We start from the raw sequence: 12227 nt of genomic DNA, 5'->3' as shown, positions 1-12227 counted from the left end.
TAAATGTCTCATTAAAATATGATATAATCACCTAAAGAGTAACTTTTCAGTGAGATATTCAAGATTTATTTATTTTTTGCTTAATTCAAGCAAAAAAAATATCTGCCAGTGGAACAAAAGAAAATTATCTTGGTAAGATTTCTTGAGCTAAGATTTTCAAGATCTATTGTCTAAAAGTAAGTTCTTATATCTTACTGAAAAGTTGCTCTTTAGGTGATTTTGTCTTATTTTAAGTGTGATGAGATATTTTGACTAGAAATGAGAAAAATACACTGGGTAAGATTTGGATTTTTACGGTGCTGGTGTTGGAATTAAACCTGGGACCTTCTTGCTGTGAAGCGACAGTGCTATCCACTGCACCACCTCGCCACCCCCACTTTGAACATATGCTGTAATTTTATGATAGATAACTAAGATAATTTTCACTTGTTCCATTGGCAGATTTTTTTTTGCTTAATTCAAGCTTTTTTTTTTTTTTTTGCTTAATTCAAGCAAAAAAATTCTGCCAGTGGAACAAGTGAAAATTATCTTGGTAAGATTTGTTGAAATAAGATTTTCAAGATCTATTGTCTAAAAGTAAGTTCTTATATCTCACTGAAAAGTTGCTCTTTAGGTGATTTTGTCTTATTTTAAGTGTGATGAGATATTTTGACTAGAAATGAGAAAAATACACTGGGTAAGATTTGGATTTTTACGGTGCTGGTGTTGGAATTAAACCTGGGACCTTCTTGCTGTGAAGCGACAGTGCTATCCACTGCACCACCTCGCCACCCCCACTTTGAACATATGCTGTAATTTTATGATAGATAACTAAGATAATTTTCACTTGTTCCATTGGCAGATTTTTTTTTTGCTTAATTCAAGCTTTTTTTTTTTTTTTTTTGCTTAATTCAAGCAAAAAAATTCTGCCAGTGGAACAAGTGAAAATTATCTTGGTAAGATTTGTTGAAATAAGATTTTCAAGATCTATTGTCTAAAAATAAGTTCTTATATCTCACTGAAAAGTTTCTCTTCCAGTGATTATGCCTTATTTTAAGTGTGATAAAATATTTTGACTTGAAATGAGAAAAATACACTCTGTCAGATTTACATTTTTTCCAGTCTGGACCCTGATTATAGAACACATTTGCCATGGCATTGTTTTTACCACACAGTGCTTAGCTAACAATGTCACAATAAAAGCCACAACAATTATTTCTGTCCATAGTTGCATTAATTTTTGTCCAAGATCTTGTATAAATGATTTGAGGGTCAGACCACTGTCAATGGGGTTCAGGTCTGGACTCTGTGATGGCCAATCCATGTGTGAAAATGATGTCTCATGCTCCCTGAACAACTCTTTCACAATTAGAGTCTGATGAATCTTGGCAAATGAATAGTTGTTTAAGAAATGAGAAGCTACTCACTGCATCAGTTAGGGTCAAATAACCTATTTCTCACTGAATCATGAGTCATTACGGTAATTATCCAACAAAAGGATCTGAACTTGCTTAGTTAAATCCAGGTGGGGACCATGTGTAGATGACCTGATGCTGGTTCATGCTGTTATTGAGAAATGAAGTCACATTTCCAAGTGTAGTAGTACAGTCATGTCCATGTCACATCTGGCAGAATCTGATAATTACAGCTGACGAGCATACATTTAACCCCACTATCTGTCTAAGACGGCTATAATTAGATAATATCCAAGCATCACAGGTAGAAACAGAAGTCCCATGCCCTGTCAGACCACTGAAAGTACAATGTGCTGAAGGGTAATTATGGAATTTTGTCCAATGATGTAACAAAAACTATGAGCAGTGTGCTTTAAGAATTTTTATTATTTTATTTTTTTTTACTTCTTCAACCAGTAGCTCTCTGTAACGACCACTATCAATGAATGCTGAATAGGTGGGTGAATTTCCTCTGGTTGGTGACATTATATGTTTATGTTTATGTTTATGTTTACGCATTTGGCAGACGCTTTTTTCCAAAGCGACTTACAGGGGAAAACCAATTAAATCACTCAATCAATCAAATTTTATTTATATAGCGCCAGATCACAAGAAAGTTATCTCTTGACATTTTATATATAGAGTTGGTCAAAACCAGACTCTAAGCCAATTTACAGAAACCCAACAGAATCCTCCAGGAGCAAACACTTGTGACTGGTGACAGTGGCGAGGAAAAACTTCCCTTTAACAGGCAGAAACCTGGAGCAGACCCAGACTCCTGGAGGATGGCCGTCTGCCTTGACCAGTTGGGGTTAAAGAGAGAGAGTAGAGAAGGGGAAAAAGAGAGAGCGATAGAGATAGGGACTGGGGGAGAGGGGGAGAAGGGGGGAGTAGGGGGAGACACATGGAGGCGGTTGAGGATAAGTGAGTGGTGATGATGAGGGCAGGGAAGAGGCCGGACCACCGCAGCAGGTCCAGAGATAATCGTGAAAGAATCTGTGGTTGTCCTGGGAAAACCTTATTAGAATATTTAAAATGGAATGTTTGAAAGTGCTAGGACAGGAGGTGCTCTCGGAAGAGCTGGGTCTTCAGGAGCTTCTTGAAGATAGGCAGGGATGACTCTGTTCTTGTAGCACTTGGTAGAGCGTTCCACCAACGTGGAACGACCCATGAAAAGAGCCTGGATTGTCTTGTACAAGGTCTGGGGACCACCAGACTACGTTCCCCAGACGAGCGGAGTGGTCGTGGGGCGACATAAGCTTTTATTAGTGCACCTAAGTAGACAGGAGCAGACCCACGGAGAATTTTGTAGGCTAGGATTAAAGATTTGAATTTGATGCGGGCAGCTATGGGTAGCCAGTGTAACTCAATGAGTAAGGGGGTGACATGTGCCCTTTTAGGCTGATTGAAGACCAGACGCGCTGCTGCATTCTGGACCATCTGTAGTGGTTTGACAACACAAGCTGGGAGGCCCGTTAGAAGAGCATTGCAGTAGTCAAGACGGGAGATAACCATAGTCTGCACCAGGAGCTGGGTGGCCTGTTCGGTTAGGTATGGCCTGATCTTTCTTAGGTTGAACAGAGTGAAACGGCATTTCATATATCCACATAGTTTGGGAACTGAAAAAGTACCTTAACCCATAAAGATCCAAACAGGCACCGGTGGCACAAACTATTTACAGATATAAACTGTTTAAGGGTCAAAACATAGTATTCAAAATCTCTCTGACAGGACATTTTAGAGACAATTTGACAGATTAGTGTTGCTAAATGACCCACATTTTTACCTTTAAATTCATTTTTGCTTTAGTTCAGGGGTGTCAAACTCATTTTATTTCAGGGGCCACATTCAGCTAAATTTGATCTGAAGTGGGCCGAATCAGTAAAATAATAACATAATAATATATAAATAATGTCAACTCCAAACTTTTCTCCGTTTTAGAGCGAAAAAAGTAAATTTACATTATGAAAAGGTTTACATCTACAAACTATCCTTTCAAAAGATGTGAATAACATGAACAGACTGAAAAAATAAGTGTAATTTTAACAATATTATGCCTCAGTTTATCATTTATACATGTACATTATAACTTGCAGATCACAGTGGATCTACAAACACACAAACATTTAGTAACAGGCAGAAAATTGTTAAAATTGTACTTACTTCTCTTAAGACATTTCAGGTTATTCACATTTTTTGCGAAATTATACTTTGTTTTAGTGTAAATACATAAACCATTTACATTTACAAAAAGAAAAATTTGGAGTTGTCATTATTTATATGTTATTATGATAGTACTTTACCAATTTGACCCACTTGAGATTGAATTAGTCTGAATGTGGAACCTGAACTAAAAGGATTGTTAATATCTTTGGTGAAAATGCAGTTTGTCATCTTTCATGGTCATCAGATTTGACCCATTTGGACGTTCAGAGACTCCATAGTGAACATGGAAACTCCATCATCTTCTACAACACTGTCTCACCAGTAAAACCCATGGAGTTGGATCAATGGCAGTGGATGGAGACAGTTGATTTTTCATTCAGTTAGCAATATCTTTGTTGAAAAAGTAACTTTTTCTTCATTTTTCTCTGTTTTAATATAATCAATTTTGAATTTACTCTGAGTTTTCATGAACATCTACATGATTTGTGAATTAAACATAGGAAAATTCATGATTTACACCAAAAAATGCAAAATACAGAGGATAATATTATTTAAATAAGTTGTTATAAATCAATTAAGAAAGGCAGAAATAGAGAAAAAAATCATTTGGGAACTGTCACAAAAATAGCACTGGGTCTTTATGGGTTAAAGCCCAAAAGTACAAACATCTAATAAGCTGATAAACTAAGCTGAAAATTGTATTGGTTTATATTTATTGGTTTATATTTATTAGTTAAAGGCATATTAGAATCCATTAATTTTGGATTAAATTTAAGAAAAGAGCAAGAGATGTAATCTATTCATTACATATTTAGAAAAAAAAATACAGCTTCTACTTCAGTAGTGATTGTTCTGCTTAAGTAAGAAACTACTCTTTGTGTTTGATACAATAAAGAATGCACATTCTGGGGAAAATATCTGTTTATAAATGGAGAAACGTAAAAATATTACTTGGAGAGGTGAATTAATGTGAAGCAAAAATGGAAAGCGAACAAGCATAATGCCAAAAGATTAAAAAAAGTTCAACAATTGTAATATTTCAGTGCCAGTTTGTAGAGTAACTTTCCTAATTTGATCCCCAGGTAACTTTTTACAGCGTAATCCAAGGCTTATTTAAGGTTCCTGACACCCAAAAGGACAGAGGTAGAGACATGACTTTCATTTGTTTTCTTTTTATTTAAAGACTAATGCAGAGAATCAGATTCTACAGGGCCATATCATAACCAAAAGAAACGAAAGAAAACATTTACAGAAGGTTCAACATTTCATCTACATCCATCAGAACCCTTTGTCAGTATCCATTTTACTACCAGCACATTCCTGTGTACTGTATGTGTGTATGCATGTCGGTCTGTGTGTTTTGTGTCGTCCAAGTCCATATATACATATATGTGTATATATGTGTATATGTACATCGCTTTCTAATTCCTCTTACCAGAATCAACTTTTGTGCTTTAGAAAATTAGTTTTTTTTTTTTTTACATTTCAGTGAAAATCAGAACATATTTTGCTTGATAAAAATACAAGAAAAGACTCCAGTAGGTATCTAGGAATAACCAAAGACTCTGTTGTAAAGCAAGTGCTGCTGAGAACTGCAATGGACCTTGCATCAAACATGACAAAGTAAATGACTGATGTGCCTACGGATGTGTTATATACATGTATGGCCTGCTCATGGAGGTGAAGGTAAAAGTTGGAAGCTCATGATTGCACTGTGCCTCATATTTCACATTCTCTCTCTATCTCTGGAACATTAAATGTACCAAAAACCAGTCTTGGCTCAAAAATTGTAGTGGATGGTCAACAGTGTTGATTTAGATCCTGCTCAGAGTACAAGATAAGGGCTTAGCAAAGATACAGCATTTTCAACAGGGGGAGAAAAAAAAGTGTATAAAATCGGGATCTGCTCTGTCAAAGTCAAACCTCTCTCCTGCCCCCTTTAATATCATTGAGCTTTTGGGAAAACTAAGACAAACAAAATGATCCGTTTAGCAAGATAACATTTTCACCTGCCTCCATTTTTAGAATGACAAACAAAGTTCAAGAAATAAACAAATGTTTTTAATAACAAGATGATCCTGTTACAGTTTTGCTCCTGGTTTCCAAATCAATTGTGTTATTGCATGTCTCTGGAGAAAAAGTGCAATCAAAATCGAAAGCCATTTTCCCTTCAACCACTGATAAATCCGAAGCGCAAACAAAACAGATAATCCAGTGTTTTCTTCTTTGATGTCACCCTGTATAGCCGTGGTTAAGATAAAAAAAAAAAAATCATAATAATAAAGAAAAAACAAAAAATGGAAAAAAAAACCTGAAACTAAAAAGGCTAATGGGTGTAGAGCTGATAAAAGCAAAGCTTTTTTTTTTTGTTTTGTTTTTTTTAATGTCTTTTCAATAATAGCTTGTAAATCTGCAACACAATGGTTGGGAAGAGAAGGTCAGTGATGTGGTTCAAAGCTGTCCTTGCATAGCACAAAGCTGACTACATAAATGTAATGTTATTGTTCTAAATGTGCAAAATGCATAACAATAGGTTGATAATACAAACAATATTCATCATCATCTTAGCTAATATCTTCATTAATAGAATCATACTGTATGCATTATGTATTTTACATATGTATATATATATTTTCTTCATGATAATAAACATACATACAATAGTTTAGAATTCAAATATCTTTATACAACTCTTCGTCCTGACCTTTGCAGTTTCTTGACCCTCTGCTTGTAGGTTAAGTGGCTGTGAACGGTAGACTGCTTGCATATCCTTGCAAAGACTTCTGCCATTAAGGGGACAGGTTTCATATTGTTCGTAATGATAATTCAAATCATAACAAGAGCAACAACCACTGGTCTGTGTTTTCATTCCCCTCTGGCGATGGTGTGACCTCCTCACCTCAGCACACAAATACACAGAGAAGTCTGCAGGGTTCTTACATGCCTTTTGGCCTGTTCAGTGCGCTGTAAAACGTGTTCTGAAAAAAAAAAAAAAAAAAAAAAAAAGCATATCTAGAACCCATAACGCAACATAATGCGCTTCTACTCAATAGACATAAATTGTGAAGCGAGGTGAGGGTTATAGGAGCCAGTGGCTTCTCGAACCCACAATGGACACACAAAGCGATGCCTGCGATCTTTGACCGAATCTAAAGAATTCCTAGATTTTCACGTATACATCGCACAGATGACGCCACAAGTAAGAGGGGTCAATGTAAAGCTACAACGGATATCATCCCCAGACTCTTAGGTTCAGGTCCTAAGAAAAGCCCTTGCTAATTAATATTGCTACATTAACATAATCTAGAATGGACTGTTCAGAAACCTTAACGTGCCACATCAGAGAAGAAGCATTTCCCTAAAGTGTATGTTGTTTTTATAAGCTAAAAGAATATAGAGCAAGCAATGTTCAAGACAAAAACAAAAAGCATTCTTTTCACATTTGCGAGTTTCTGTTGGTTTTTCTCGGAAGAGGGATTGACATCATGCTACAAAAATATATTCATCTTCATCACTATCGTAGAACTACAAGACAAGTCCTCTGTGCGAAACACAGCTCCGGCTAAAGTAAGAATACAGTGCCACTTCAACTCAACTTCTCCTGTCTCTTTCTTTGTCTCTTTCCGTCTATGTCCCTGTCTCTCGCTGTTGCTCACCAACAAGCAGCAACAAATGAGTCCAAACGGGCATGTGATACTGAAGGCAGTGTAGCTGGTACTTTCTGAGTTTTATGTCTCAACTTTTTTTTTTTTTTTTGAACTGAAGGGAGATGAGGACTGTTATGACCAAACAAAGAAACAAAGGGTCAGGGGACAACAGTCGGATGGAAATTACAGACGCACCATCCATCAGCAAAGAAGTAGCCATCGTAGCTTCACTTTGAAAACGGTAAAGGCACTTCTCCTCGTTCTCATTGTGCCCCGCCCCTTTTCAAATGATGCTTGTATTGTTCTTTGCTATAAATGGTGTTTTGGCAAATGAGGCTCCACCGTTGAAAATCTGGTGTCTCTTTTATACACGCCAAAAACAAACAGACAAAAAAAAACAAAAAAAAACCCAACAACAATCAAAATGAACAAATTATTTTTTTCTTTTTTTTTCCTGACAATTTGAAATATAAAATGCACTCCAGGATTCAAGATGATTTTTACATTCTTACTTATACTGTAGCTAGCTAACCCCAGTGTACGCCAATGTTGTTGTTGCTGTTGTTGCTGTCAGTGTGTAGACAAACACACAGGTAAAGATGTATTTGAATAATATTTTACTTCAGTGTGAAAGCAGCTTTGAATGGAACGCTAACTTGGAGAGAAACAGTCACTTAAGCGTGAATTAGACCAGTATATACTTCTTTTTTTTTTTATATAGAAAGTATCATAAATAGAAACAAAAATAAATGAATTCAAAACTTTCTTTTTCCATTTCTTCAATAAACATATCCTTAAGTTACACTTTGCAAAGCTTTAACATAATATTGACATCTCTAACACTTGATAATATTTACAATGTTGCAAAGAAAAATTAACAATAATTTCAATGCTGAGCACAGAAATGATTGGATTTTTGTATTTTTTTGATCCCTAAATAAATGGTGTGTCCACTGAGACATGTTTTATTGCTATTGCAGAAACCCTAAACGTATAGTTTTAAGAATGATATAATTAATCTCATAAAATGTCTACAGAGAATGGAAGATACTTCGACAGAGACTGAGCGTAGCATTTTGCTGCAGATATGAAAGAAACTAAGCCATCAGTCAGTGTTTACCTGTATGTCTGAGTAAATAAATAAATAGATAAATAAATAAATAAATAAATAAATAAATAAATAATAGGATGCCCTGCCCATGCATATACACAAGTGCCTTTTTACCATGTCTATGATTTCCTGCTGGAATGAAATAAATAATGATAAAAAAAGAAGAAGAAAAGAAACAAAAACACAAACATAGAAACAAAAGCCCCTTGACAATTTTGGGCTATGTGCAGTTGTAGAATAGCATTCTCTTGGCTATATATTTATAGGAGTATTTTCTTAGTAGCATCATCCCAGACCTGAACAACAACCTTTCAAAAGTCTGTGTCATTATTGTTCTTTTTTTTTTTTTCCTCTATTTTGTTTTTTCAAAATCTTCAAAATTTGGGTAAACAGAGAAGCAATGCAACAAGTTGGAGTTCAAACCAGCATGGACACCATGTTTGTCTGAAAATAAACACTTTTTCAGGAGTAATAATAAAGAAAAAATGAAATAATTACAGGTATAATTTCAAAGGAATGAAACATGGATTAGTGTGGATTTATCCCCTGCAATTTGGGCTTCTTATTCAAGTAGGTTGCCCAATAGACCAAGTTAAAGGTTCCAAAGAGCAGAGGGAAGGCTATTCTGGCAATCCTGTCTATCTTGCTCACACTGTTAAAGGTCTTCTTGGCCTCTGGAGGCTTGGGCTTTGGCTCCTCCTTGGGCTCGGTTGGGGGTGGTGGGGCGCTTTTGGCAATCGTGGCCAATCCAGGGTCCCTGGCAATATGAGGGGCGAAGGCTGTAGCAGTGGCGGCTGGGTAGGCTGTGGTGTTGTTCTTCTTCAGCAGAGACTCCTTCTTCTTCTTTTGCTGATGGTATTTGTTGGCATTGGAAAGATGGGGAAGATGAATAATTGAGGTTATGGATGTCATCAAAGCCTCAGTATTACATGCACTGATGCACAGAATGTGTGTTTAATATGCATATACTTTGGCTACATAGTACAATCCAACTATTGAGAGTATGGGGAATATTAATTACACATGTGCACGTATTTCCAGATAAAAGTATTCATTCATTTTTCCCAAACATCTACATATTACTGAGTGCTCTGCTGCTAAACGCTCAGCAGAGAGACGTGAAGTGGGAAACACATAGATGAACACTCAACTATTAATGTTCATGTCATGTTACACAAATTGCATTTCCCATGAGATTAGCTGGTGACAGCGAATGCACATTCCCTGCCTGGTCCAGGTCTCTAAACAGTTAAGTGCTAAATGTTGTGCGGCAGAAAAAAAACATGAGACTCAGAATCAGAGGGTTGTTAATGTTGAATTTTAACCCATAAAAACCCAAATCTCCACCAGCGACCAAAATAATTCACTGATCTAAAATGTTCAATACTTGTTGATCCATTAATCCTATCAATACATGTAAATAATTGGTGTAAAATACAGTTTGTCATCTTTTCATAATCATCAGATATGACTCATTTGGACATTCAGAGGCTCTGTAGTGAACGTGGAAACACTGATTCACCAGTTGGATCAATGACAGTAGATGGACCCACTTGGTTTATGTTTGTTTGTTTGATGCATTAAAACCAAACAACTAAAGGATTATATAAAAGAACGTCCAACATTTGAAAAGGAGCGGAATTAAATTTAATTTATAATCTCCTACCCCCTTACCCCATCCTTCAACTTACCCTAAATTCCTACGCAAAACACAAAATTGTTATGCAAGCAAGGATAGATTGTCCATTATGCAGCAGCATTTCACATTAAAGTAAACTCTGTCCTTTATATTCAATTAATGATTTATTTTATTGAAAAAGTCGGTTTTTCTTCAGTTTTCTCTATTTGTGATATAATATCCCTCAATTCTAATCTGAGCTTTTATGAACATCTACATGATCAGTAACTTAAATATAGGAAAATACCTGATTGTCACTGAAAAAACACAAAATATATAAGAATATTGTAATAAATGTTGATCAATCACTTAAGAAAAATGGCATATTTTGGAACTGCCACAAAAATAGCACAGGGTCTTTATGGCTTGAGGTGAAATATGGATTATGTGATCTGTTGCAAACTGAACAGTCTTTAATTTATAATAAATAGGAGAAGTTAGTGATCCATCACCACCTAGCAGTGTCATAAAGGCATCTACAGTATCTTCTCAAGTATTTCAATAAAAATGTTTCAAATACCTTCTCTGGTACCACACTTTTTCCATCCCAGGCGTAACCCCTCTTGGTGAAGTAGTTGACTGTAGCGAACTCAATGAGAGCGGAGAAGACAAAGGCGTAGCAAACAGCGATGAACCAGTCCATAGCTGTAGCGTAGGCCACTTTAGGGAGCGAGTTCCTGGCGCTGATACTGAGTGTGGTCATGGTCAGGACAGTGGTCACCCCTGCAAGGAGACAGACGACATGTAGAATGAATGAATGAATGAATGAATGAATTTATTTTGGTTTGTACATCAGTCATTGCACTTGGTACATTAATCATAATAAACATAAAATACAAAAAAAGGAATAGGCTAGAAGCTAAATTGCCATTCCTTTTCACCTAATACACTGCTCACATCCATTTAAATGTGTACAGCATGGAGCATTCACACTATAAAAAAAACCAACAAAAACAAATCTACCATCTCAATTCAATATTCCTAAATAATTTTAAACTTTAGGCACTTTTTTTTTTTTTTTAAACTTCGCCAAAGGAGTGAATAACTTCATCAGGTCCATTCCATAATTTCACACCCATAACCCCAGTCCATCTAGACTTCACATTTGTCCTCCTTTTAGTCCACTCACAAATACGAAAATCTCTGAAATTATAATTACTCACTCTTAATTCCAAGGAACCATGAATGGTATTTGGGACAATACTATTTGTATCCTTCATCTTCCATATTTCTATTTAGAAACAAATTTTTATACCTCTTTTTGAATATATTTACGTTTGTACTTTCCTTTATCTTTTGCTCTAGATTGTTCCACAAAGTCATTACATTTCGAATAACTCACATGTTACTAATACATATGATCAATCAGTTAATACCGATAATGGAGAATGTCAAATTATTATTTCTCTTGAGAGTAAAAGCTAACATTTTGTCCTAAAGAAATCACAAAGAAATCAAAAGCCTTTTGTTAGTTTTATAGCTGACAAGCTGTTAAACAAAAGTAAAAATGAAATTGCAGTATAATAATTACCATTACTGCCAGATTATAGCACAATAAATGTAGTTATTCTTTTATTATCCAGCCCAAATGCCCTGTGACGATGTTTTATACCATTCAGCACCTTCTTAAATGTCATAAATCAACTACTCTAAGCGGTTAACCATGGCCAGATAAGCTTGATAACTATATATTTTATTTCATTGTAGATCAAAACGATACAAAACGTAGCTACATAGCAGCATAAAGATGCGTAAATGTAAGATATACTGACAGTTATTGCACTTCTAGCAGAAATATATATAATATAATATATAAACATAACATAAATAATGCTACACTGAATCGATATCTATCCTGTATTTGCCAAAAAAAGAAGCGATCATATAAGAGTAGATCTTTATATCCCCTGACCAAGCAGTACATTCACATTCATCTATCTGAACAGCTGATACCGTCTTGGTCCTTGTGCTTTTAATAAAGCAGAAAGAAAGAGATTTTCACAGATGCAGCTGGGAGATGTAGTTGACCTCAGAAACACTGCTGCTGACTAATGACAGCCAAAATAGTGTTGGTGTCTAAATTTGACCTGCTCACCACTGCACAAGCTGTTGTAATAAAATGAACAATGATGTAGCATATATAAGCCAATTCATGCATACTTTTACCCAGACCTTTTAAGTCCACGTTAAAG

At 35.7% G+C, this 12227-nt stretch overlaps 1 protein-coding gene across 8 annotated transcripts in view; it reads right to left on the bottom strand.

The window, feature by feature from the left end:
• Positions 1–5044: 5044 nt before the first annotated feature.
• Positions 5045–12227, bottom strand: part of gabra1 (gamma-aminobutyric acid type A receptor subunit alpha1) — a 52847-nt gene continuing 45664 nt past the window's right edge. For all 8 annotated transcript variants that reach the window (XM_030153849.1, XM_030153848.1, XM_030153850.1 and 5 more), the window contains exons 9-10: positions 10556–10758; positions 5045–9206 (exon numbers count right to left, since the gene is read on the bottom strand). In XM_030153849.1, coding sequence (XP_030009709.1) covers positions 8886–9206; positions 10556–10758 — 524 coding nt within the window. In that variant the 3' untranslated portion in view covers positions 5045–8885. The remainder of the gene's footprint in view (positions 9207–10555; positions 10759–12227) is intronic.

The sequence above is a fragment of the Sphaeramia orbicularis genome, chromosome 14, assembly GCF_902148855.1.
Source record: "Sphaeramia orbicularis chromosome 14, fSphaOr1.1, whole genome shotgun sequence".
NCBI lineage: Eukaryota > Metazoa > Chordata > Actinopteri > Kurtiformes > Apogonidae > Sphaeramia > Sphaeramia orbicularis.
This window is presented reverse-complemented; position numbering and strand designations above follow the sequence as displayed.